This window comes from Callionymus lyra, chromosome 11 (genome assembly GCF_982586985.1).
Source record: "Callionymus lyra chromosome 11, fCalLyr1.hap1.1, whole genome shotgun sequence".
Classification (NCBI taxonomy): domain Eukaryota; kingdom Metazoa; phylum Chordata; class Actinopteri; order Syngnathiformes; family Callionymidae; genus Callionymus; species Callionymus lyra.
Window position 1 is genome coordinate 22,004,080 of NC_141828.1, and position 27,109 is coordinate 22,031,188.

Sequence of the window (27,109 nt, forward strand, 5' to 3'; positions counted from 1 at the left end):
CGTAGCCTTTAAATTGCTTTTAAAAATGTAATGAAAGATCAATTTACTGGATATTTTTCTATTTTAAATTAAAAATTGTCAATATAAATAATATTTTAAATTGTTTAACTTACATAGAACTCAAACATGATTGAACGAAAAATAAACGTACACTTTTATTTATACCAAGGGTATATATATCCACGAACAAATATTGAACAAAAAATATAAAATCATATAAGTCAAATGAGTTATTTATATATATATATATAATTGTATGAAAATAAAAAATATATATTTCCACAGAGAATGATATGTTTTGTATGGGCAATTAATTTGAAGAAAAAAACAATAAACATTTAACATTTATTAGGAAAATCAAACAGTTTTCATTCTATAGATTAATTTGACCTGCAGAAAACTTTTTTCTTTTTCAAAAAGAGACACTTTTCTTCAGAAACACAGACAAAAAGATAAAAAATAATTTATTAAAAGTATTTATTCATAATTGTTTACATTCATCTAATTGTTGTGCAATTAAGATGGCAAGAGCAGGAATTGTGCGTTTTAAGTAGAAATATTTTTCATCACAGAGATTCCACAATGATACAAAAGCCAACAGTTAAATAAGGAATGTGTGTGAACGCCATCTTTGGGATGTTGCTTAGGTGAATGGCTTGACGATTTTCATTGAGATGTAATTCTGCAGAAATAAAAGAGAGTCAAATTACTTTCCAATACAATCATAGTTTAAATCCACATGCTCTTACAGGCAGGGAGTAGAACAGGATCCCGAGGAACAGGACCACCAGCAGGAGAAGAACCCCTCCGATGAACAGCCACTTGAATCTGCGCCAGACTATGAATTTCATAGTCTTGCATGGGTTTGTGAACCAGAGGAAAGATGTATCCGGGCGGCTGTTGAAAGTATAAAGTGTTAACAAAAAACACATATATCTTGACGCTAGAATATAACTGGGTATGTTACTTTGGTGGATCCAGTTTTGGGTTCATGTTGGGTTCGTCCCTTCCTTTTCCAGAAGGTCTTTCTTCCATCTCTTTCTCCTCAACTATCTCCAGTGTCATCTCTATTTTCCCCTGCACACATATTTCACAGTTACCTCAAATAAAACAGTAACAGAAAAGTACTGTCGACCTACACCAAGGATGTGATTCCCGTCCTGCTCCAGCGCACATGGCCACCAGCCTCGGACAGACTTCTGGGAGAAAAGCGAGTTCGGCGCGAGTTTGCTTGAGGAGGGGGATCTGGTCAGTCCTGGCAACATTTTAAGACTGCACTTGGTGGAGGTCTTGGCAGGAGGTATGAGATTCAGAAGGTCTATTTCAAGTGAACCTGAAGAACAGACATGCAACACGGTTACAGCATGTTCCTGATCCTTTGTTGCTTTTTAAGTATTTTTTTTACCGAGGTAGTCATCCAGAGAAAACTTGTCATTGTCCCAAATCTGCACAACAAGCTTCGGGGGGATTCTGAACTCAGTTTTGTCCAAATTCCAGAAGTGTTCCTTCGTGCAAAGACAAAAAGAAACAAAGTGGTTCAGGAACGTACAAGAATGAAAGAGTTCAGAAACAGATTCAACTCTCTTGAATAAAAGGTAAAAAATGATAATAATAATAATAATAATATAATATAAAGTGATAATAACAATTACAACAACAAAATTATAATACATGGATCAACAACATAAGATAAAATAAGCATCCGTTGATCCGTAGTCTAACACCCTAACCCTAACCCTAACCCTAACCTTAACCTTAACCCTAACCCTAACCTTAACCCTAACCCTTACCCTAACCCTTCACCTACCTTCCTGGACACGGCGCACATTTGTTCCGCCGGAAGGTAGTCAAAGCCAAAGATAAAGCGCCAGTTGAAATTCCCGTCTCCATCCAGCGATCTGTAGTGAACATCTGTCTTCTGCTTGTCCTCTTCCATTCCTGACATCCATCTTTGACGAGAGACGTATTAAACAAAGTTTGAGTTGGACGATCGTTCTGAACTATTTAACGTACCCTTTTACGTAGATATCACTCATGCTCTCTCCTGTGATGCTGGTTTCATCCATGATGACTTCACTGGTGTTCCAGATGATGGCCCTCAAGTGGTATCTGGGTTACAAACAGATTTTACCATCAGGTGTGACACATTCAAAGTTGAGTTTGCGTTACTTTTTCGCTACACGTGGGCAGACTTGGCTCGGTGGTCCTGGCATGCCCAAGCTTTTGGGGAAAATGTCCACCCACATTTGGACGCGCCCCTGTGAGTTGAGACAGAAAGTCAAGCTTATGTATGGTTAAAAGTGAAGACAGAGGTTGGAGCTTCCACCTGGGACAGATTGGGCTGGTGTGAGCTGCAGAGAGTTCTGGTCTCAACATGTTCTGGTACCAATCCTTGATTTCTTAGGACGTAAAGAGCAAGTCTCTCTGTGGCAGGGCCGTGATGCGATTGGATCACTGCATTCGCCTCTGAAAGAAGTTGAATCAAAGTGTCTAAGTATGACATACAGCAGCCAACAACAACAACTTTACCAAAGTCATGCAGGAAATATTGTCTTCCTGAGAACGTGAGTGAGGTCCCATCCCCCTCAACGGTTGGCGGAGGAAGCCCTCTCATGCGTGCTACATTCTGGAGAATCTGAGATGGTCTGATCTGGTCTCTCCACTGGTTGATCCCAGAGCTGAGGCATTAAAATAAAAAATAAAACAATAAAACTGTATATTTAAAATATGTCCATCATTTCAAGGTAGTTTCATTTGATAAAAGAAAAACAACCTAATATGGGTGAAGATGAGTTTGTACTCACACACAGTAGGTTTGAGGGAGACCGCAGGACGCTCTGAAACGTGACAGAAGTCGGTTCTCCAGATCGATGACTGTCTCCCCAACTTTCTCGTCTCGGCTCAGGAGGTCGTAGTCGTAAATTGCAATCTTCAGATCTTTGTCTTGAGGCAGGAAGCAGGACATCTCAAACATTCTGAATCACAACAGAGGGACAGTTCACTATGACAGCAGAGGCTGACCGTACACAGTGTTTGAAAAGTTCACTTTCTATGAGAACTAGTTCAAAGTTTGGTTCACAGATTCAACTGAAATGAACTTCTTCAGTTCATAATTCTTCAAAAAACTTCAATTCAAGTTCACCACTCCAAGAATGTACTAGATCTTTTTTTCTATATGTTGCTGGATTTTTTATTATTTTTTTAATATTGTCACAGCCTATAAATACGACAGATTTTTAAACAGTTTTTACATTAAAATATGCATTTCATTGTCGTATCAGAATCATATAGTCACTATATAGTTGTAACTGTGTATAGTTTTGATTGTTAAAGCGCCTTGTTACCCTGGTCTAGAAAAGCACTTTAGAAATAACCTTTACTTACTAACTAACTTACTTACTAATGTTAAAACAGGAATTGTATGTGGTGCTGAGAGAACCGTAGAATGAATAAAAACAACTTTGACAAATCTAATTTTTGAAAATCTTGGTCCAATGTTTTATGTATTTCTGTGTGTTTTTACTGTGAATTTGGGCCATTTTATTTAATTATCTGTTATCTGTATTTAAACTATACAAGTAAAGCTATATAAATGATAACATTTGATGCAGTGAACTTATTCCATCTGATGTTGAACAAAAATGGAGTCCCGTGCTCTACCTGCACTAAAAACTTAGACAACATAAGATCGGTTGCAGAATATCATGTCACAGGGCGCAATTGACATCCCTGTTAAAAATGTCACAATTATACCTCCCGAACTCTGGACTGAGCGTGTTAGCTTTGTAGTGATCTCTGTCGTCCACAGTTTTGCGGCCCAAGGTAATCTTTATGTATGGATCACACTGAAACATCAGAGACAGGCACTTCAGTGTTGAAATCGGCTTAAAGAATTGACCTCCTGCTGTTTAAACTCACCATTCCGTTCGCATCTTTGGGCTGCAGGTCAATACAGCAAACAACATAGATCCTGACCAGGCACTCCTGGGGCGCACTCTCAGGAAGTTCCCTGAATTGTCGAGGTGGAGCTGCCACATTTGGGTCATCAGACACCGGGTAAATCTTGAATGATCCCTGAGATGCAGTGAAGGTGACAGCTTTAGATTCCTTCTCTATTATAGTCGGTTTAGTCTTTGCCGGTAAACACACATCCGGGGGAACATAAGTTGTTTTAACAAATAAACTGAGAGAAAATGTATTTACTTAAATGGCAACTAATGTGAAAACCCAACTTTCCTGACTCACTTAAATGTTTCAAATGTTAAAGTCTTCCTCTGCAAGATACAGTAAGTTTCTCATCATGAACATGTTTTGAAGTTATTACTTTATAAAGTTCTCCCCCGTCTGAAATCTCGTCGAACGAGAGGTTATGAGAGGGGAGTCCATTATCACATAATAATGGCTTCACTCCTCCTCCAGCCAACTGTAATCACACCCCGCTTTGTTTATACAAGGAGTCGCTTGGAGGTGGAGACTGCCAGGAATGACAAATCTTGATGCTGGACCAATCACAGCAGAGTGGCCGTGGTTATGGTAAGCTAGATTGTATCTCCTGTTTTCAGGGGCGGGGCTTAAGTACTTTTTCTAATGTAAATATATATTTCAATGAAAAGAGAGTTTTGTACAAACGGACACATACTGATGAATACAAAAGAGGTCCAACATCTATTTTATACAAACTTAAATCAACACATTAGTTTCCAATTTAAGCTGAATATCCTGATAATTGAAAACAGAAAAAGGGATAAAACAGTTTATATATATATATATTTAATATTTTCAAAGCTTTTTGAATTTAGTAAATATATAAGTGTTAACTTATATATAATCTATTTGTGTTTTAGACATGTGATGTTTTTATCAATTGCAGCACCACGGTACCACTGTTTTCGTTTTACTCTAGTAGTGAACATTTTTCTGATTCGTATCCACCAGAGGGCAGCATAGAGCGAAAGCCAGGACGCGTCGTCTCTCACCTTGAACTCTCCCACCACAGAAGGATCGTCGTCATCATTGTCATCATCCTTCCCTCGCTGAAGTCGGAAGGTGCTGCAGAAATCTGTCAGTCCCTTGAATTCTTCCACCTGCTCTAGTTCAGAGTCGTACACCTGGAAACACCCAAGAAGACCTCACAACCACATTCCATCTATTGTCACTTAATCTTCCTCAAAAACACTCAAATCTCACGAATTTCAACCATATTTGTTGAGAGTTTGGTCATCTTAAATCAACTGACTGATATATATATATTTTTCTAACATATAGGCATATTTTCTGTGTTATAAAAGCAATGAGACAAGCCCGGTTATAAAGCCCTTCTGTCACCGTTCAGTGATCTTGTAAAAACACCTACGGCACGAACACGACATATGCTGTTGTGTAACATTGTGATGACAATGACTTTACCTGTAGCGTGTCGTATCCCTTCTTCACGTACGGGCCGCACTTGTCGTCCCGCCCGACAGAGGCGTAGAACTTACTCCACCAGTCCACAGCGTCCTCCTCCTGAAGAGGACAATCATGTATCCTCAGATATATATCAATAAAAAAAAACAGTTAAATACAGGTGCACTGATGTGCAAGCGAGTCGATACTCACCTCGCTATTCAAAACGTGTCCGTCCTCTACGTTTATGACAACGTCTCCCTGGGCTGCATGTATCATCGCAACTGCAAATATCAACAATTATATTTATTAAAGGATTTAATGATTTTCAGTGGCTTAAGCATATTTTCTTATTACTTGAATTTAAGGAGAGTTTTGTATAAACAGACACATACTGATAAGTAAAATAGAGGTCCAAGATCTATTTAAGAAACACTTAAATTAATATTTTAGTTGCCATTTATGTGTGTCTTTTTGGACAAAGGTGAAGACAAAGACCACTGAGCTCCAGTCGCTACATTACAATGAACAAACATTTTTGCCTATATCTCTAAAAAGGAACTGATTTCTTTCATTTTTACAATACTGGAAAAGAAACAGTTCTGAAACAAGGCTTTCACAAGTGAACAAGCTTTGTCTGTATTGTGTGTGACATACAGTATAGAACACACAAATAAGTCACTAATAATCTGTGACCAAAATGTTTCCAAAGTGGCAGCAATAGTTTATCTGTACATAAGTAGCAGTGTTTGTGTAGTTCACCTTGTGCAGACATGCAGACTTCACTGTTGATGCGATACGGGTCACAGCGGTACTCCTCCAAGCAGTCGATGGTGCACTGACCCACAACAGGCTTCCTACCAAAAGGTCGGTGGTCGACGACCTTCAGGACGATGGGCGGGGCATATATCTCTTCTTTGGGAAGAAGCTGTGAAAACCAGTGTGATCACTTCAACACAAGCAGTGGATTTAAAAGCCAGTTCAGCAAAAAGATTCAAGTTAGTACCACTTTGAGAAGCAAAACTGATCCGGGGAAGTTGGGATTCTTCTTGAAATTCTTGATGGCAGCCGTCTGGATGATCTCACCACCGCATTCCACGATCAGACTGGGAGAGGTTACGGCGGCGAGTTGATACGTCTTCATGTTCCTCAAGCCCCAAGTCAAGACCTGCGTGCACACCGGCAGATCATCTCACAGGTCACAGACGAGACAAGATAAAAAACTGTTTTACCTCGATCACAGTTAGCTGCACCACCGGACGGATTCCCTGTGGGACCATGTAGATGTTCTCCGCTCTCCGCGGTGGAACCAAAGGAAGATCTGTCTCATCCTCCTTCAGTCAAAATACACTATTGTTGATGAAAATGGGTTCTACTACAAACAAGTGTCTTCCATGTTACCTTGTTCTTCAGTAATAGCTCAGCTGCCATCAGCACCTCTCCAGCACCGCAGCCTTTCTTAGTGACGGGGTACCACAGTAGCTTTGGTCTCTCAGCCACACCAGGGTCCAGTTTAACAACAGGACAGCAGGTAAAGCGACCCATCGGCTCGTCTTTTCCCTAACAAATGAAGAGTGAGACAGAATAGTATAAAATCAGCCAAAATCTTTACTTTTTTTCATCTAAAGGAGGGTTAGATTATAAATCTAACCAAACGTGTTTTTAGTTGTTGTTTTTTTTAAATATTGCTCCATTATAGTTAAGGTCTTGTAAACTTTTAAAAGATAAAAAAAAAATGTTTTCATAAAGGTCAACTAATGTGTTGATTTAAGTGTTTCTTAAACTGATCTTAGACCTCTATTTTAATCATCAGTATGTGTCTGTTTGTACAAAACTCTCTTTTCATTTAAATATTTACATTAGTAAAGTGTTTAAGCCCCGCCCACTGAAACCCTTCGTTTTTCTGCAGCCGAGATCTTGTTTAAGGTAAGGTAAGGTAAGGTAAAGCTTTACCATACCCATGCCCACTCTACTGTGATTGGTCAAACATCAAGGTTTGTCACCATACGTCATCAATCCAGGAAGACTCCACCTCTAAGGAAACTCGTTTTATAAACAAAGTGGGTTGTCATTACAGTCAGAAAATTTGGGTTTTGATTTTTGTTGCCCTTTAAAAGTATAATTTTCTTTATTTTATTTTTATTTTTTTATTATTTTATTTTTTTGCAGCTTGAAGAGATAAATACCACTTGATCCCTGTCGTACAACTCCAGGACTACATCTGGAGGGTTGTGGTCGACGGTCTGAGGGTCTCCGTAGATCTCGATGTTGTCAAAGATGAGGGTCTGGTCCCAGGTGGGGTTCAGAGTGCTGTTGATGACCTCTGTGGTTTTGCTCACATGCAGGAAGGACACATGAGCATATGGATCTGGACAAAAAAATTAAAAATTAACACAAAGTTTTATTGTTGTTACTTTTAAGTCACCTGAAAAGCTGTCAGAGTCCATGGCACAGAGATTCCGGGCCTGGTACACATATACCCTCAGGTGATACACATAGGAGACTGGACAGAGAACATGAGGAATGTTATCGCCCACTGAGAGGAATTTTATTTTCAAATATCAGGACAGAAACAATATCCCACATGATTACTTACGAGCAAAGTGGCAGGAAACCGTCGGTGTGTTGACAAAGAATTGCTTGGGTCCTTCCGCTTTGATACTTTTGTCATCAGCGTCAACTCCCTGATAAGAGAATGAGAGACTGAGCTATTTACTGAGAATTTTCAAAGTGGATTTTACACATAAACATGTCAAATCCAGGAAAACGCAGACGTTGGAGAAGAATTAAAGGATATGACTCACGAGGGAGCAGATTTTTAAGCAGAAGAGCGGAACTTTCTTTCTGACTTACTAATGCTCCCTCCAGTTTGAAGATGGCCGAAGCACCCATGCAGTCTGATGGAACCATCTTCCTCCTCCAGCGGCGCCGGCGGACTAAGTCGGAAGCTCGTTCTTTTCTGTGGAACTTCCACCCAATAAGTGATGAATGTTCCCAGCCTTCACCAGTCTCCCGTTTCTTAGGAAGGAATGAGAAGAAGTTATTATTAGTTACTAATCCAGAAAAAAAAAGAAGTTTTATTTCTCAAACATTTCTTGTTAATGTATAAATAGGTACATAATTGTTTAATACCACAGAAGATGTTTTCTCTGCCATTTTCTTCCTCTTCCTAATAAGCCTTTTCCTGCGATGGATGTGGTACACCTTCTCTGCAGCCACCCACGATTTGGGCTTGTCGTCTGGGGGAATGTTGAGACCATATTCCCAACCTGGAGTGAAAAAAGAGAAACAAATATTTGTTTTTTTGTGTTATTTCATGGTCAAGGTGACCTGGGGTCCAACAACAAATGTAAGTGTGGTATCCCTTGTTTTGTCTCATGGTCAATGTGAACGACCTCCACCACTGCATATGTATTTATGGAAGCCAGGAAGGTCGTTTTCCTTGACCCAGAGACGACACAAGAGTGAAGTACTTTTGTGTTGATAGAATTTCTAGATTCTAGTGCTACGTATTAGCAAGAATCGATACGTATCAGGATACAGGTACAACATTACGATACATATTGTGATACTGTAGTAACAAGGCTATATTTGTAGTATTACCTGAGTACTTTCCTATGGTGTTACAAACTTCTTTAATTATTTTGAAACCAAAATATCAGCTTTTAAAGATGCTGGAGTCGACTGTATCCTCTCGTCCTTAGTCATTGCCAGGATCCCACAGGATTGTAATGTTCATTTAGTTGCGGAGGACAGAATGACTGCTGCCATCTAGCGGCCGGAAGTTTAATTACAACAGAAAAATTAACCAACGGAATTAATATTTGCATGTTGGTTGTTAAAAAATAATGTTTTACTTTAAACACACTATCAACTATAGAAACTTTGGTAACACAAAATATGATTTGCAAGGAAAACAATGAAACAAAATATACATTCAAAAATATATATATCATATATTTTTTCTTTTTTTAATAATCGATAAAGTTCTGTCAAATATCAATACAGCATAGTGGGAAAGGATTACGCCATATCGATATTTTCTAACACCCCTACTAGAGTCTAATGAAACGTGTGGGTTTTTAAAAATGTTTGTTTATTACCTTTCTCATCGACGGCTCTGTTGGCGTCAAAGGTCCAGTCGTCTTCCCATTTCCATCCAGAGGGACAATCGAACTCTCCTGGACTCTGGGCTTTTTCTCCATTCTACACAACACAAAAACATCACAATATCGTTTTTTTATCTTAAAAAATGATAAAATAAAAACTTTCTGTCGTAAATTTATACAAAAAACTATAATGATTTTTCCACTCTGTCATTGGCTGTGAGTGACGGTGCTCCTTCATGCTGGTTGTGCTACATGTTAAATGTTGAGTGCTTTGTTTGCACGAACCATTAAGTCTCTACAATAATAAAGTGACGTTCTAGTGACAGACAAACGCTGAAGGACGTTTCAAATGTGCTGGTTAATCTCCACGGGTTTGTCCAGAGCTGAAAACAATAGAAAGAGACCTAAATACACAAGCTTTTGTTGGTTTATCAGCAGCTACATTTTTCACATGTCTGACTATTTGTTTGTGTGTGTGAGTGTGTGTCATGTGTTAGCGAGAGCCTGGAGTCGTACCACATCGGTGTAAGGCTCTGCAGCAGGTTTCCACTCTCCACCGGGGAACCGGCTCTCGTTCTGATAAACCTCGTCTGTGAACTCTGTGTGTCCCGCGTCTGCTTCTGTCAACAAGCTGAAGAAGAGAAAAGGTGGATCAGAAGCTCTGTGAGTCAGCGATGGAGTAAGATGATTAAAAAAAAAGGGGGCGTAGGAACTCATCAGAAAATCACTCACACGAAGAGTGTGAGCACTTTAGAGGAAGAAACCAAAACATGACTCAATGCCAACGTTCTTCTGTATGTCTTAAGTCGTGTTGACATAGTGGCTGGTACACACTTATAGGACCATGAGCAGTATTTAAAGATAAATAAAAAATATAATATGTTAAATATTATATATGTTTATTATCTATATTTAATGTATTAAGTACCAGCTCAAAGTTGATTTTTAACAAAATATCTGTCTTAAATGTGCTTAAATACTTTATATACAGAGGTAAACTAATGTTAAAAAATAAATTGCAAAATAATTAAACTATAAATGCCTGTGCATTTACATGGTATATATATATATAGAGTAACAGACAAGGAAGACGTTTAAGATACATTTTCAATTAACAAGTTCAACTTTTCAGTATTTTTTAAAAGCTTTTATTTAATGATTGATTTATATATGTAGGTATATATATATATATATATATAAATTAAGAGGGTAAGTTTTAACTGTCCTTTTGAAATATTTCAAACATGTTTTTACTATTAACTTGTTTTGACAAAATTACTTTTTACTAAGTTACTTGATTTTTTAATAAGTAAGTAAGTAAGTAATATTTGTAGAGCGCTTGTAATATGCACACTTTTTATAGTAGGAATTGTGTAGAATTTCAAGTGCTGCAGGAATTCAACCGACAACTTCAACAAGAATGAATTGAATAGGAACGTTTCTGGCTTGTAAGAACAATGAATGGATGAGGGACACGGATCATGACCATGACGACAAGCCCTAATTTAAGAAGAACGTTATCTTGTACGGCCATGATCTCAACGCCTGAAGGGAAATAGAGAGATAAGATTTTGTTGGAAGTCTGTCCTTTGGTCTCTTTCTTTGTCTGAAGAAGTTGAGACGATATTTGTGAGAATGTATGTATGTATTACACAACCGATACCAGACAACATCCAAAAACATTAAAGGTTGATTTAATATGTTGATTTAAGTGACTCTTAAATAGATCATGGACTCTATTGTACTCATCAGTATATGTCTGTTTGTACAAAACTCTCTTTTCATTGAAATATTTACATTAGAAAATGATCTTAAGTACCGCCTACTGAAAACACACGACATCATAATAGACTCCGCTCTCGTAACCTCTTGTTTGCATAGATTTCAGACTTCAAAACATGGTCATAATGAGGAACTTACTGCATCTTGGAAATAAGGACTTTCAAACATTTGAAACATGTGAGTGAGTCAAGAAAGTTGGGTTTTCACATTAGTTGTGGTTTAACTGTCACTTTAAATCCATAAGAGTTACAGCTTTATCAAAAACCGTAGGTGAAGAGAGTGTGAGATCATCCTTCACCGTCTCAACCTACTTTCTCTCCGGGTCCACAAACCAGTCTTCCTGCCATTCCCAACTTCTCGGGGGCAGGAACCACTCCTGTTTAAGTTTGATTTTCCCGGTCACATCTGAGAACTTGTGACGCCGGACCAGGCCTGAGGTGCCCCACTTCCCAAACACCCGGGCCTGGTTCTCATACTGCGGAGAGAAAGCGGGATGAGATCATCCAAAGAGTCAACCGGGTTCTGAGAATGACACATGTAAAAAAGAGGTTTACCATTTCAGCGTACACACTGAAGTTGCCTTCTGAGAAGCTGTTGAACTTTTTCTCATGAGCAGAGAGACCGAGCCACATGTTGACCCGCAGTTGGACTGGGATTTTTACACCTTTGTTTTTGTCCATGGGGTACTGGCAGAAAGATAATAGTTAGAATGGGACTGATTCAAAATAATGTTCTTAAAGTCATTTGCTAAATCTAAGGACATCTTTTAAACAAGCTAACATTAACGTTTATTTTATTTCTTTTTTTTGTTTTTTTGTTATTCAAATACATTTGGAGTGACTAGAAAAAGGACAGAAAAGAATAACTTCCACAAATTATATTTAAAGAAAATACGTTTTTTAATAAAACAAAAAAAAAAAAAGTACAAAACAAAATGAATTAAAAACACAATAGTTTTACTTGTGACTACATCAAGGCCACATAAATACATTTAAAGGTCACCCGTGGCCCTTTGGCGGCGCTTGAGTCAGCATTACACAGTTCAAAATAAAGATGTATATTTGAACCTGCATGAAGATGGTCTGAGGGCGTCCGCAGTGTTTGCCGCAGGCTTCCTCGCTGAAGCTGGAATAGAGAATCTGATTGGCTGGGATTCGAGCAAAAGCCACTCTCTTCTCTCCTCTTAACATCCAGATGACCACGTCCGGCATGCTGTTCTGTGGCTGTTTTAAACAAGAGAGGTTTCAGATAAAAAGAATAAAAAACTTGGGAAACTTTAAGGATTAACTGAAGCTTAAGTTAAAATGTAATCTTTCTTTCTTTTTATTATTATTTATACAGGAACACATTTGATTTGACTACAAACAGGCTGAAAATTAAGGCTGAATAACAAAGATTTTATTAAGATTTCTAATAAAAGGTTCACTTCTGATGTCCCATTGTTTTGAAGTCAAAAACAACATAGCCTGACTATAACATGACCTCTGACCTCTTCCGCAAGCTGCTTGATTCTCTCCAGCCAGTCTTCAATGTCACCAACTGTGGCCTTGACCTCTGGATCTTCATCTCTCATCCCACCGGCCATCTGCCTCAGACTGACCACGGCGGCATCCCGGAGGAGTTTGAGTTGAAGATCCAACAAGGTCAGGTTGGGCTTGCCCTCCAGGTCAGGCAGCTGGAAACTTTTAAGTCATGTTTTTTTAAGTGATGTCAAATGCAAGAGCACAACAAACACATGATCTGACTTCATTCCGAGCAGCTTATAGTCATCAAAGTCATGTCAGAGTCGCCGATCACACAGTTCATCTTTACCTATTCAGGTCCTCAATCATGTGGTTGATGAGTTTGAGCCAGATCTCTCTCAGCTCTTTTTCAGATGCTTTTGCAAAAATGGCTGTTTTGAGTGAGTTAAGATTGGACTCCTGAAAAATGGAAACGAAAACAATCATGTTGCTGCGGGTTTCTTTGTGCCGAGTCAAGGCGTCTCACCAGTCGCTCCGCGGTGAAGAGAAGAATGTTGGCAGACTCCAGACGATGACTGATGTCTTCCCAGTAAGAATTGATGATAACGACAGGTTTGGTGTCGGCCCATGGGAGGTAATAGTAGTGATTACCTGGTGGATCCAAAATACACTTTGTCACGAAGGACACAAATTGAGATTTACATGTCAGCAACTTCTTAATCTCACTGATAAATCACGCAGGGTTACGAGTCCGAGGGAAAGTGAAAGTGAATTACTCAAGTCTTGATAACTTAGTATGATTGACTCCTAATTTATTCATGAACAAAAGTGTTTAATATTGAAACAGGAACCGTTTTAATAGAACTTGAGCTTCAAGTTTGACTTTTATGTCATCATCAAGATTCATTTTAAAACTTTATAACATCTAAGCAACATATGAAATCATAAAGAAAATAATGACTTGAATTGACACATTTTAGATTTTTTATTTTTTCACTCTTTTTTTAGTTTATAGTTTTTTTATTAAAGGACAACTAATCAACTAAAAATCATGCCCGCTTTGTTTATACAACCAATCCCTTGAAGTCCCTTGCCGCATGGTGACAAACTTCGATGCTTGACCAATCACAGCAGATGCGGGGTTATGGTAAACAAGATTTAATCTCCAAAAAAACATGTATTTTTTAAATAATTAAATAATCCCATTTCTGGTGACTCTGGCTACAGGAGAAGAGTTAAGTGCTTTAATCCACCCTGTAAATGATTCCCTAACCTAATAAACGCACCTTATAATTTTAGGTCCTCAGAATAACTTGATTGGAGATTTGTAGTAGATTGAATAGTTTCCTTGTGTGTTCAGAGGACTGTCTATCTATGATAAAGCCTGTTTGATCCAGATGTATTAGAGTTGGAATGACACAATCCATCTAGATGCTAACAAGTCACTTAAGATTTTGTGGAGGTCTTTATTTATCAGTGAAAGGGGTAGTTAGCTGCATTATAGGGCTCTTTATTCGGTTTCAGTAGTAGTGATATCATGGCAGTATTTATTGATGAGGGAATTCTAGTTGTTGATGTTAATTCTGTTGTCATTCAAATGAATAGATTTGAGAGAGTCGACCAAAAGTGTCTGTAGAACTCGACTTGGAACCATCTGGACCTGAATATTTATTGATGGGCATCTTATTGGCTATGAAAATGTCCTCTGGTGATATAGGATTTGGACGTATCTGGCTGTGTTTCTGGTTAAAACAGGAGTGTTTAAATGCACGTTAGTTACCATCGAAGACGGCGAAGCTGTACTGCGTGGTGGATGCCAGGGGTTTGCAGGTGGTATCCATTTTGTTACCATAGTTCCCGATGCTGACTTCAAACTGGATCGGCTCGCCTGGTTCTTGGAGCATGCAGGCGCCGTGAAACACCGCACACAGGGAGAACTTCCTCCTCCGCTGGTACTTCTGAGTGAGAAATCAGAAGTGAACTCTTTTTCAAATACATTTGGGATTATTTTTCATACCTGAACGACCAGGATGTCGTCACTTGAAATGTCATCGACTGTCTTTTCAGTTTTATCATCCAGCTGAGTGGAGAGTTCCAGAAGGATCCTTCCTCTGTAAGCAACACCTTCTCCCTGAGATGTGAAAGAAAACAGCCTCACCTGAGCAACCTATGAACCCTTCATATAGAGTACACCTAAGAGAAGTACCTTTCCAATGTTGAGATCCTCGTATGGATCAATGAGACCGCTGGACTCTCGGAGACTTCCATAAAGGTTCACAAAACAAGGTCCAAAAGTTGGGAGGAAGCCAACTTCACTGCCTGCAGTGCTCACTGAGTCACAAACACATGGTTGTTGCATTTAAATCTAACTCTAGCTTGTATAGAGTTAGTGGCACCGAAAAGTGTGTGATGAGTGTAAGAACTCATTATAAGCTTTCTTACATATATATATATATATATATATATATAAGGGAATCCCCCCTCTCGTAACCTCTCGTTTGCCGAGATTTAAGTTATAAAATAATAACTTCAAAACATTGTTATGATGAAGGACTGACTGGATTTACTAAAGGCATTTTTTCATTAAAGAAAAGTGCTTTTACCTTTCTTGAATATACCTGGTTAAATTTTAACTTTTTTTTCTGGCGGGTGTGATAAAAAACCCAATCAGAGCAGGGATCGGCTTTTTTTTCTCTCTCAGTGAAACATTGTTTCAAATATGTTAATTTGTTGTGTTTTTATAACAGCCAGACACACAGCACCAGCAGTAAATCAGGAAACTTGAAAATAGAACTCTGCTTACGTACTTTCAGAATTTGTGTTGGAATTTTCTCCTTGTGTTTCTGTCAAAAATGTACAAAACAAAGTCAGGTATTTTCTAAAATCAACAATTATTACACGACATTCTATGAAATGTGTTTTAGAAGATGCTATTTATAATCATATACATGATAGATTTGAAAGAAATGAATAAAAGATACATGGATAAGGTATACTGAAGGACGAATGATGCATTCAATGACAACAGGAATTGCTATGGTGCGTGCAAGAATGCATAATATTAAAAAACTTAACTCAACCCTGTTTCACTTCAATGAAAAATGAACACACAGAAAACACATGGACTTTCTTTAACTTGCTATTTGTACGAACGAAGGGGATCAGCTTGTAAAATAAGAAATTCATTTTTTTTTTCAAAGTTTTGTTGGTTTGATTATTTCACTGTTGATTGCACTTGCTTATTTTAATAGGCTTCTGTGATCAAAAGTGGTGAAAAAAATCACTTTTGTGTGTGTATAAGTTACTTGGCGGGGGAAAAACGGCAAAAATCTGCATCGGCCTGTTGGGACATTCAAAAAATTATCGATCTGTATTGGCCACAAAAACAGCGACCAATGCGGCTTAAATTAATTTTACTTTTATTTATTTATTTATTTCATTTATTGTTCTTAACTTTTTTCTGACTCGTTTAACCACAGCATCCAAACAGTAGCCTGTACAGTTGAGAACATTTTCTTCTATGCTTCTCTTACAAAATTACTTTTCCTAGTTACTTTGAAAGTAACAAGTAACTGAGTTACTTTCGAAAGAAGTAAATGTAACTGAAGTCACTTGGCCAACACTACTTAATATTGATTTAAAAAAAAATGTGTTTCACCTTCAACTTCTCCTCCAGATGAGGACATTTTGCTGAGGTTCAAAAATGTTGTCCCGATGGCATCATCCTTGCTGACTCGATCCCTGTGAGCACAAAAGAAGACATGAAGGAGGTTTATCGCTTTGCTGGTGTAAATTAAACGACGTTCTATGAATGATACAACCCTTTAGAAACAAGAGTGAAACAAGAGTCGATTTTATTACTTAATTTTACAAGATTATCTCACCAGTCAAACACGGTCAACTTAATGCGCTCACACATGGATGGAAACTGAAATAAAGTAAATAGTGAGTTAACAATTAGAATTACGTTTAATGAATTAGTCTTTTTTACCTTCACTTTGATATTGATCAGTTGATTCCATTCTGGATTTGCATTCTTCTGCATGATTTTGGTGCACATCTGTACAGAAGACATGTCCAGTTGGTTCTGAAATACCGTATATATTTAGAGTCGAAAATACCTTTTTTCCCGCAAAGCTGACTTCCAAATATGGATCCACTAAGTTCTTCTTGTCTCCATCGCCGCCAAACACTTGTTTTATGCTTTGAACAAAAGTGTCATCCACTGAAACGAGACGCGATCAGAGACTCTGATCTGTTGTCAACATGTTTCTGCAACATATTTACTGACTTTGAGGCATGTCTTCGGCTCGATACACTTTCAGGCAGAGCGTTGCAGATCGAGTCGTGACTCCTGCCGGCATCAGAAGATTGCTCTCGATGTCGTCCTGGTCTTCACTCGCATTCTTTTTGTCGTTCTGGAGGAAAATAAAGTGATATTTCTTAACATCATGAAAGTCAGTGGTCATCCAGTTCAGCACTGATGGTTCAGTACCGGCGGCTCCTCTCCGGTCACCACGACGACGATGCTGACTTTCAGGTAGCCTTTGGCTCCGGAGCTGCAATCGTCAGGATCACTCAGCAGGAGCCACTTCCTCAAAATGGCATGAGCTGAAAATAATTAAAGACAATGAACACAAAAAGGCGATACAGAAGGAGGTGACAATAGTGATGACTTACACGGCTCATCGAAAACATAGCCAACGTCCAGCTGGAAACAAGAACATAAATATCAGCAAAGATCCTCTTCAAACGTGGACATTGAAGAGGATAAGTGTGTCAAAGCTAACTTTCTAAGAAAAGAAGAATGAAAACTAACTTATTTACTCTGATAAAATCAAGAACTGAAATTTTCTGGTTTTGGTAATTACCAGAAAATCGGGATTTGACTACCAGAAATCTGAAGCAACAATATTTACATCTGAAGAAATAAATTGATTAATTGAATAGATTGTACAAAGAATAAAGAAAAAGTACAATGTTAAAAAGTGCAATATTTTTGGTTTCTTTATTATTATTCTTTTTTAAATGACGTCAATCAAATAAATATGTTCAATTGAAATAAAATAAATAAAAAATAATTTATTAAAAGAAAGGTAATTTCGATCAAAACAAATATTTTCAATAAAGAAGGTTGCCTTATTAAAACAAAATGTTTTAATAAAGAAACAGTTTTTTTTAATTCAACTCTTTGTGTAAGGGCCATATTATGGGTAGTTGTCTTAATAATGAATTCCCCCAAAAGTTGTTTCAATCAATTGAAGCCATTATTATCAAAAAGTTTTTTTTATTTTTATTAAATATTTATTTTTATAGAAGTGTAAAATGTCCTTCAGGGTCAAGGTGATGAGGAGGACCGAAAGGCCTTTGCCCTGAGATAACATAAGAGTTATTTTTATTTTTTTGTCTTCCTCCCCCCTCAATATTCCAGAAATGTCACCCTTTCATTCTCACTGGATTAACTGAATCAAATAGATATGAAGAAAAAGATCAACCGGTACCTTAAACTCTCCCATCAGACTGTCAGACCTCATAGAAAAAGAGTCATAGACCTGCAAATGAAGCACAAACCTTCCCTTAACACTGATTAAATCGTTTACTTGTTTGAACAATCTTTTTAATTCTGACACATACCCGAAGATTGATGCTCTCATCAAACAGTTCAGAGGGGAGCATGTTCACGTTGTAGAAAAACATCTGTCGGACAGAATTGAATTTAAATTAGTGATGACTGTAGTCGCGAGGATTCATAGGATCTATAAATCATTGAAAATGGTTAATCACCAGATTTATTTGATTTGATTTATTTCATTCTATATCTTTTATATCTATTTATTTCTACTTTAAACACTGGCAATAAAAGTTATCTGCTTCTGAATTACCTCATCAAAGAAAGGATTATTTCCACGTTTTATTCTGGTTCTGTGCGTCTGACCGCAGATGTTGACCTTCACAACTGGTTTGATGTTGTTGCCGGACAGTTGTCGACATTCAATGATCCGAACACGAATCTGAAAGAAGACGACCGACAAACAACCTTCTGCGTTTCTTTTCAACACGTTTGAAAAAAACAAACATCCCTAAAACAGTACAAATAGAGGTAGTTACCTGGAAGTCTTGGACTTTATTAGCAAGAGCTCTGTGTCTTCTATGCCTCAGATTCACAGCTTTTTGCTTTGACTTGTTTGGTTTTGCAGAAACTCCATCAGTTCCATCCAGCCCTCCAGTGTCATGATCCCCCTCTGGCCCCTCATTATCAGTGGCATCTGTGGAAATTATCTATTAAATATGGTCTTATAAAACAAATGTTGAGTGTGTTTTTTTTTTATATGTGATTCAATTATGTTTTTAAATGTATATACATTTGTGTATGCTATAATCTGTAGTTTTGTTAAAAAATGTGCACTTCCATACGAATAAAAAAAGGGTAATAGATTCATTCATATTCATTATTATTATTTAATACCAACCAATAAGCTAAAACATTATGACCACCTGCTGTATCCTTTAAAGTAGGTGGCATTCTGGTTAGTTCTAGCATCAATAAAGCTTATAATGGTACTATTAAAATATATTATGTATTTATTATATGATATTATAGGTATTATATTATATTGCATCAATGATACACATGACAGAATATACTGTATATTTATAGTCATAGATATGAAGATCAAGTTCATTTCTAAATCTAAATGTGTCTTAAATATTCATTACTAACTGATAGTTAAAAAACACTTAATAACTCACCATTATCTGTGTGCGACATGTCACCAGCAGACGGATCAGTTACGGTTGAGGCTGGTGGCTCATACGTGATCGCCAAGTTGATGTTTGCCTGCCAGGAAGAACGTCAGTAATGAGGAACTGAGAGTAAAAACCGACTGTGATGATGCATTTACCCCGATCGGCTGCTGTTTTTCACTGAGCAGTGGGATATTTTTGGATGGCAGTGATTTTGTGTGACCACCAGCAAAGTCTGTCAGGGAGATTTTGGCGGATCCAATAAACCTAAAAAGGAAAGAATTTATATTTATACGCTGGGGATAATGATAACATATTCATTTTATGGAAAATTTAAAAAAAAATTGTAATTAAAAAAAAAGTAGAAAATAACAGTACTCATTTACTTTTCTTTAAAAGTTACATTTCTTAAAAAAGTGTTTCTTCATTATAACATGCACTTTTTTAACTGTTACTTGTGTGTGTATTCTGGGTGCCAGTGAGAAAATCAGCAAAATTGGATTAAGCCTCAAAAGGAACAAGACAATTATATGGGAAGTGCCCACTTCCACTTCATCGTCTGAGTTATCCCTTTGTCTTCACAAATAAGTATTACCTCACCACCTTTCCTGTGAATCAGTGAAAAGTACCAGACTGTTTAAAGGAAAACTCTGGAAACAATTTAAAGCCACCACAGGAATGTTCTTGGTACAAAGCAGAGGCATTTAAAGCCGACAAGTCAAGTGTTTTTAAAACAACAAACTGCTCTAGTCTGTTTTTTGGCAACAACCAGCACAGATTTTGTTGTGAAAAATAGGAGCTCTGATAGAAAAATGATGTTACCTTTATTATTTTGTTTCCAAAATGAAGTCCCAACTAAATGTCTTCCTACTGTGTTCTCTTATTGAAACTAAAGAATCTGGCATACCCTCATCCCTGCCCCCGACCAGCCCTCCTGACTCGGACTAGTCACTGTCCACAATAAGGAAGTATGTTACTCATATTTGTTACCATATTGACTCAAAATGTTATATATTTTGCTTGGCAACCACTGATGTGCATGAGGGTGAGGTAGTTTTTTTTTGTTTTTTTTTTATGGCAAAACTGTTTCCTTTTAAGGTAATGATTCTTGTCTCAGCTACACTTCTCCTAGGACTGCAGGTCCAGACATGGAGGCAGTGTTTACATGCTTGCTGAGTGTAAAAGAGGTCAGAACATGCCTCAGAAGAATCATAAAAAAGTTTCAACAACATGATGGAATATGATGCATGTTTCAGTCTGTTAAAGCTTGTTTTAAAGTGTGTGGGGGGGGTGTTAGTCACCTGAAGTTACTGTTTTATAGAAGGAAAACTTATGAAGTGAAAGAAGAACAAGTCTATATTTGCACATAGTCGACACATCAATAAACAGACAACATTCATCTTGTGAATCAAAAACATACTTGTGTTTGCCGATGGTTTCATGATCTTTAACGACCACATCGATGAATGAAGTTGCGTCCAAGGAAGTTCCTTGAAGGTCAAACTCAAGTACCTGGACGGAGATATAAAGTGGATTTATTTACGAAACCTAATTCGTGACTGTATCAACTCAATGGGTGCACTTACTTCATTCCAAACTGGGTTCAATTCACTATTTATAGTTTTAGTTTTCTTCTTCTCACCTATATTTAGACAAAATGTTATTCGTATGAAGCGACACAAACGCTAAACTAATATTCCATTTATAAGGTAGCTTGTCATCTCACCTTTAAACACAATCGTTGCGATTGGATCAGGATTTCCAAGTTTCTTTTTGGGAATTCCAGTCGCTGACTCGACAACTATCCGCAACATTTTTCAAAAGAAATAAAAATTAAAAATCAATCTGAAACGTGACGCATATTCCTTGACGGAAGCGTCGTATTAAACTGATGTGAGAAGAAACTTCCAAGGCGTGAAAAGGAAACAGGTCTTTTTTTTTTTTTGTAATCAAAACTCAAAGAGCGTTCTCTTCATCCTGGCACACGTCTGCCACCTAGTGGTGATGGGGAGGTAACGCGCACACGTGTGCAGTGAGACGGTGGGGGGAAAAAAATCGAATTTGTTGAAAAATACTGTATGTACTTTAAATTTAGAGGAAAATACATCTACCAACGGTCAGTATGTTTGTTTCTTCTTTGTCTAAAGTGTCCTACTTTGAATGCATTTATAAGCTAACGGCTAATGTTAACTTGATCTAGTTTCACTTGTAAACGATATCACATTTGATATTTAACTACATTAAAGAATTCACTTGGGTTTGAAATGAATGTTTTGCTGATATCGAATACAATTTACTTTTAGCTTTATTTATTGCTTTAGTTAACTTTAATAATAATTAAGCTAGCAGTGTGTTAGCTAGCGGTTTGCTTCTTTAAAGGCATCCTTAAGCTAACGGCTAATGATAACTTCAACTAAAACTACTTTTCATAGTTGCTATTTAACTACCTTAAAGAATTCACTTGGGTTTGAATTGTATTTATTACTAATATTGAAAATAATTTACTCGATTTTAACCTTATATATTGATTTAGTTAACTTTATTTAACAATAATTAGGCTAGCAGTTTCTTATCTAGCAAGTTAGCGCAACAATTTAAATATCTACGTACATATACAAGCTTTATTGTTTGAATAAACTTGAATATCATCAAGAATACGGTAAAAATGCTGAAATATTCAGTTTAACTTTCTTATATTATTATTTTTGTTGGTGTATGGAAGAAAGGTGCCTGATGTGCTACAACAAGAAGCGAAGAGTTAAAACAATCAAATAATAATTCAAGGTTTTATTATTATTTTTTTTAGAATGGAGTAAATGCTAGAGAATGCCTTTTAGATTAAAGATTAAAAAAATGTTTTGGTGTGGTGTGATCTTAATCCAAGTACAGTTACTCTTCATACAAGGTACTTTTAGTTACATGTGTTTATTCTTGACAGAGGACAGAATGAGTTTCAAACACCAAACATCTCCCCTTGAGAGTAACATATCGTCCTCTCCTTATGATGAGGACGACATCAAAGCAGAAAATGATAATCTTCAGTTCGACATATCCCATCAGCATTCGAGGCAAAGCACGCTCATGGAGGTAAAACAATGATATCTCTGACTCTGAGGGCATTCATATTTGAATTGTACTTTGAACCAATATCGTGCTTTTATTCACAGAAGTTTCTCTACTTTCAAACTGTGAATTTGCAGAACTTAAAGCTGCTCTCAGATGAACTTGAGAACAAGGCAAAGTCGAGGCAGTGTAAGGATGAAGGCGAGATGATGGACAAAGCAAGTGGACTCAGTCCAAATTGTGCCAAACAGAACCAAGAAAAAATGGATGTGCATGTGACCATTTCAACCAAGTGTGAGGAGGAAAGACTTACTGCTGAAAAGGTTGGCATAAAAATGGATTCATATATTTACATTAAGAATATATCTTCTGTCTTCATTTTTGTATAAATGTAATTAAAGATGCACTTTTTCTGTGTAGTTACCTTTTCATTTTAAGCCTTTTTAGTCCAGTCCGGATATGACCGCTAGATGGCAGCAGTAACATTTGATCCAATTTACTGCATCTTCTTCCATGAATGAGAAAAAAAAGAGTTGTTGAGCCGAATAAGATATCGTTTGTCAATCTAAGTGTCTTCTTGCAACAATTAATAACCTCAACACATTATCTTAAATACCGATCTGAGGTTTCTATTTGCTATTTTGCGCACATAAAAGCCTATATAACCTGTCATAATAGGTTGTAATTAAGTAAAAATAATAGATCATAGTAACATATATGATCATTTGACTTTCGAATAGTTTGAACGGTTGGTGTTACTTTTGTCTGTCTGCTATTTTCTGTACTTCTCCGGAGGAGTCGGAGGAGAACAACAAGTGGGGGAAACACTACCAGGAGAGAGGCTCCCGCTCCCAGGAGACCATGTGCAGAATGTTGTGGCGGTTGGGTCAGCTGGTAGAAGCCAAACAAGCTCTTTTAGACAAAGATAGTAAGACTTTTAATAAAACTTGTCATGAATCAGTTTCAGGTTCAGTGTTTTTTTACTCATCCAGCGGAGAGCATTTGAGATTGTCAGGAGAACTTTTATGTTATAGTTCAAATAAGGAAACACTTTTTAAACTAATTTACATTTGTATCATAAAGTACTAGCATATAGTACTTTTGATATTTGACCACGTTACTGTGGATAACTGTCAGTTCAGTTAAAACTAGAAAAAATACGTGTCGGTATGAGGGTAACATGGTGGTGTCCGATGAGTTCAAGTACTTGTTATAAGTGGCCCTAAGTAACTGTCAGATATGGAGGGAGGCAAAGAAAGAGTGTATCCAGAGTGGACTATAGTTCACTCACTGGTAAACAAACTGAAAATTAAAATGCTAAGAATATTTTGGTGGTTGTGTGCAGGGTGAGGATTTTGTTTATTTTTACGCTGCAATTATTTTTTTGATAATCTGTTGCTTTTCTAGAAGATGATGACAGAATCATTCAGATGAATGAGCACTATGCAAATCTCCTGGAAAAATCCAAGAAAGCATTGGATGAACTTCGCCAACGCCTTGATGAAACCCAGCATGACCTACTGGTCAGCCAGAAGTGGTCAGTTAGATGCTGTCTTGAGTCACTGTCCCTAGCTAGTTAGATGATTTTCCATGTGTTTACCCAGGTGTTTGAAATCAGAGACGGAGGTAGAAAAGCTCAAGGTACAGCTGAGAACTCAAAGGGTATTTTATCAGACCGAAAACAAACATCTGCGGGATAAGATGGAAGAGCTGGAGGCCGAGTTAGAGGACGAGCAGGTTAGGTCAGCTAATCAGGAGCTGCAGGTAAAGAATGTTATTGTTTATTTAAATATGGAAAGAATGTGAAGGAAAAAATGTATTTTAGTCAGTAGTGACACAGAAGTGGACAACTGATCTTCAGAAAGCCAACCAGAAGACAATTGCTGAGTTGGAGCATCAGGTAGTTCACTGACATTCACCAACTTTATCTAACCAAATATAAGGTTGAAATGATAATCTAGGCTTACTCTTGTTTCTGTAGATACAGATCCTCACACAGCAGATGCAGGATGAACAAGAAGATTCTTCTTCACTAAAGAGCAAAATGGTTAAAATTGTGAAGGTACTGAGGGGACACGAAAGACACAACTCCACCTTTTGATGGTAAATATTGCTACACACGGTTGTGACGTTCATTCACGCTCTTTTATCTCAAAGTTATACATTCACTGTAGTCCTACTTGCTACTCTCTTTCCATATTAACTACAAGGCTCTTTGTTTCTGGTACGCTTTGGCTTTGCTTTCTACCTCCATCAAACTCAGACATTACCTCTCTATTCTTCAATTAAATAAATACTTAGATCTGGTGGCACTATCACGGCAAGGTGTGTGAGAACCTGGGTCGAGCACTATGCTCCTGAGGTGCTGAGAAAAATGTTGGCTCTAAGGAGCTTTTAGGGGAAATTGAGTTGGAATTTGTGTGGGACAGTCAGTAGGTAGAAATCACAGAGAGAGAGCTTGGTGAGTGAATAACTCATCCACCAGTCATGTAAAGCTGTGAATGTTAAGAGAAGGAATTTAAACTTTATCAAAACTAAGGGAAGAATAAGCCGTATTTATTTTAAATGCAACAAAGTTGTAAATAGGCAGTCCGTGACATTTGTTTTATGTGTGAGTTTAAGTCATGATCAAAGTTTAACCCAGATTGTTCACAGTGCTTCCGGCAGCAGGAGTGAGTCAATTATGAAAGACTAGAGCATTAGTTAGGGGTTGTGTAAGATGTTGTTGACCAACTTCAGTAAAAGGAACTTTGGGGATTTCCCAGACGTAATATCTCTAATACAGGACTTTAGTTGTATTAGCTGATTCCTTTCATCTGGCTTCATTGATCAATACAATTGGGTTTTGTCAACATAACGGTCAAATGTATATACTGTTTTCTGATGACGTTGACTAGTTGAACCATATGGATTGTGAACATGATCAGGCCAAGAACAGAACCATGTGTTAAGAAGTGGAAAAGGAGCTGCAGGTCAGCAATGTAAAATGCAGCACTGAAGTACAGAAGCACTGAAACAGAGGCAGGTTTTTGATACATTTGAGCAGTGTGGTGTATTTTTGTCGTTCATTAAAAAACATGATTAGCTGCATACTATTATTAAATACAATTTTAATTAAAGGTGAGTTTTAATAAAATTAAATAACATTTGTGTTTTTTTATACGTTATTGAAATTGTACCTTTTGTCTTTTCATCTTGACCCTGAATGATGTAGGACCACTTGCTGATGTAAAGTGTCCTAACAGTTCATGCCGTCTCAACTCCACCTGATCAGGTGCTACACGTTCAACCATCATCCACAGACAACACATAATCAAATTATTTTTGTTGTTCTCGTTATAGTTGATGAATTTGACCTTAAGGTTATAAAGTTAAATTCCTGTTCTCCCTCCCCTAGCAGATCTTACACACAGCTTGTGTAAGATAATCTCTTTTCTGGGCTATTTAAAGATGAGGATAAGTATTAGTTGTTAGCGATATGAGCAGTAAAAAGTTGTGCACAGAAAGTGTTAACAGATTCTGTCTTTAACTTCATTTTACCAATAAACATGTTCCAGCAGAATGTATTCATGTGTTGATGTCACATTAACTTTATTAAATAAACCAAGACATCGTTTTGCATTACATTTTAAAGCAACGTAATTGTGTTAGCTGCTCAGAAGATCAAAAATGGATTAAAGTGATGTAATAATCATCCAATAAAGACAAAAGAACGTTTCTTAGTATTTTGAAATTCTGACTTCGATTTAGCCATCTGGCATTGGGCAGATTTCTTCATCTCAGTTCATAATAAGATTGTCTCTCTGCCAGCAGAAGTAATTAAACTCCAAAAAGCAGTTTCAAATACCACTTAATCATGTTATGGCAACTCTCTGTGTGGCAGCAAGGCACCCAATACATATACACACTTAGTAGGATGATGTGCCCAATAGGGTCGATATCAGTAAAACTCTTGGACTGTCTTAATATTTCAGCGATGCTCTTTAAAAAGCTTCTTATTAGATTCTTACAGTGTGCCGTTCTCGAGTTAAAAGTAGAACATTGACGTTGAGGCATCTTATAGTGACAGCAAGATATAAAAAATTAGAACATAATACATTCATTTTTCTTTAAAATAAAATTTATTCACACTTTTAATACATTGCTATCTGACCGGAGAAAAAAAAGGAAAACAAAATTTGCCTTCCTATTTTCATATTTTTACATTATTGAAACATATCTGTTAAGAATATTCTTCTCAGACGGGTTATGGTTTTATCTTTAAAGCCCTGCAAATTATAAAGAGTCGTGTTGTTTTTCAATTAATATTCAAGTCAAATGTGTACAATAATGATCTTTTTTCTTCTGACTTCTGTTTGCATCATAAAATTCCAAATAGAAAAGATAATAAGTGATTAATCTATATTGCTAATATATTACTTGAATTAAACAAAAAACATTTGTAACGAATGTTCATTGATAACATTTAACAGCTAACATTTAACTGAAATGTATATCTTATATATATATATATATATATATATATATATATATATATATATATATATATATATATATATATAT

The 27,109-nt window shown here is 37.0% G+C and overlaps 2 protein-coding genes across 5 annotated transcripts; one reads left to right on the top strand and one right to left on the bottom strand.

Annotated features, from left to right (window-relative positions):
• Positions 1-451: 451 nt before the first annotated feature.
• LOC148069612 (myoferlin-like) lies at positions 452-21,382 on the bottom strand. The gene is made up of 53 exons (XM_087802309.1): positions 21,210-21,382; positions 21,070-21,125; positions 20,904-20,995; positions 19,642-19,750; positions 19,490-19,577; positions 18,848-19,005; positions 18,622-18,750; positions 18,374-18,436; positions 18,241-18,291; positions 17,420-17,450; positions 17,235-17,350; positions 17,031-17,157; positions 16,861-16,964; positions 16,731-16,799; positions 16,624-16,667; positions 16,398-16,480; positions 15,547-15,582; positions 14,946-15,070; positions 14,757-14,870; positions 14,520-14,697; positions 13,266-13,390; positions 13,089-13,198; positions 12,766-12,958; positions 12,344-12,499; positions 11,831-11,962; positions 11,588-11,751; positions 10,011-10,125; positions 9,489-9,591; positions 8,518-8,654; positions 8,239-8,403; positions 7,982-8,069; positions 7,811-7,888; positions 7,572-7,753; positions 6,787-6,945; positions 6,618-6,719; positions 6,392-6,553; positions 6,148-6,313; positions 5,599-5,669; positions 5,407-5,505; positions 4,977-5,108; positions 3,919-4,074; positions 3,754-3,845; positions 2,805-2,975; positions 2,530-2,678; positions 2,327-2,466; positions 2,170-2,258; positions 2,014-2,109; positions 1,808-1,949; positions 1,406-1,505; positions 1,140-1,333; positions 968-1,077; positions 750-897; positions 452-682 (listed from the first exon to the last, which is right to left on the bottom strand). The coding sequence occupies exons 1-53, from the start codon at positions 21,295-21,297 to the stop codon at positions 644-646; spliced, it is 6,126 nt and encodes a 2,041-aa protein (XP_087658435.1). The 5' UTR covers positions 21,298-21,382; the 3' UTR covers positions 452-643.
• Positions 21,383-21,505: 123 nt separating this feature from the next.
• LOC148069613 (uncharacterized) lies at positions 21,506-26,112 on the top strand. 4 transcript variants are annotated; one of them, XM_087802315.1, is made up of 9 exons: positions 21,506-21,599; positions 22,422-22,570; positions 22,651-22,869; positions 23,342-23,474; positions 23,954-24,083; positions 24,151-24,310; positions 24,372-24,446; positions 24,528-24,649; positions 25,761-26,112. In XM_087802315.1, exons 2-8 carry the CDS (start codon positions 22,430-22,432, stop codon positions 24,645-24,647), a joined length of 978 nt encoding a protein of 325 aa, XP_087658441.1. In that variant the 5' UTR covers positions 21,506-21,599; positions 22,422-22,429; the 3' UTR covers positions 24,648-24,649; positions 25,761-26,112. The 4 variants fall into 4 exon arrangements, with proteins under 4 accessions (XP_087658441.1, XP_087658443.1, XP_087658442.1 ...); XM_087802317.1 differs by having other exon boundaries at positions 23,957-24,083; XM_087802316.1 differs by having other exon boundaries at positions 23,345-23,474.
• Positions 26,113-27,109: the final 997 nt, after the last annotated feature.

Coding starts and splice junctions, on each gene's coding strand:
- LOC148069612 (XM_087802309.1), bottom strand. CDS start 21,297: ATGTTGCGGATAGTTGTCGAGTCAGCGACTGGAATTCCCAAAAAGAAA. Junction 19,006..19,489: donor CATGTCGCACACAGATAATG/GTGAGTTATTAA, acceptor TAATTTCCACAG/ATGCCACTGATAATGAGGGG. Junction 11,963..12,343: donor CTCAGACCATCTTCATGCAG/GTTCAAATATAC, acceptor TCTTTCTGCCAG/TACCCCATGGACAAAAACAA.
- LOC148069613 (XM_087802315.1), top strand. CDS start 22,430: ATGAGTTTCAAACACCAAACATCTCCCCTTGAGAGTAACATATCGTCC. Junction 22,870..23,341: donor AAAGACTTACTGCTGAAAAG/GTTGGCATAAAA, acceptor ACTTCTCCGGAG/GAGTCGGAGGAGAACAACAA. Junction 24,447..24,527: donor TTGCTGAGTTGGAGCATCAG/GTAGTTCACTGA, acceptor TTGTTTCTGTAG/ATACAGATCCTCACACAGCA.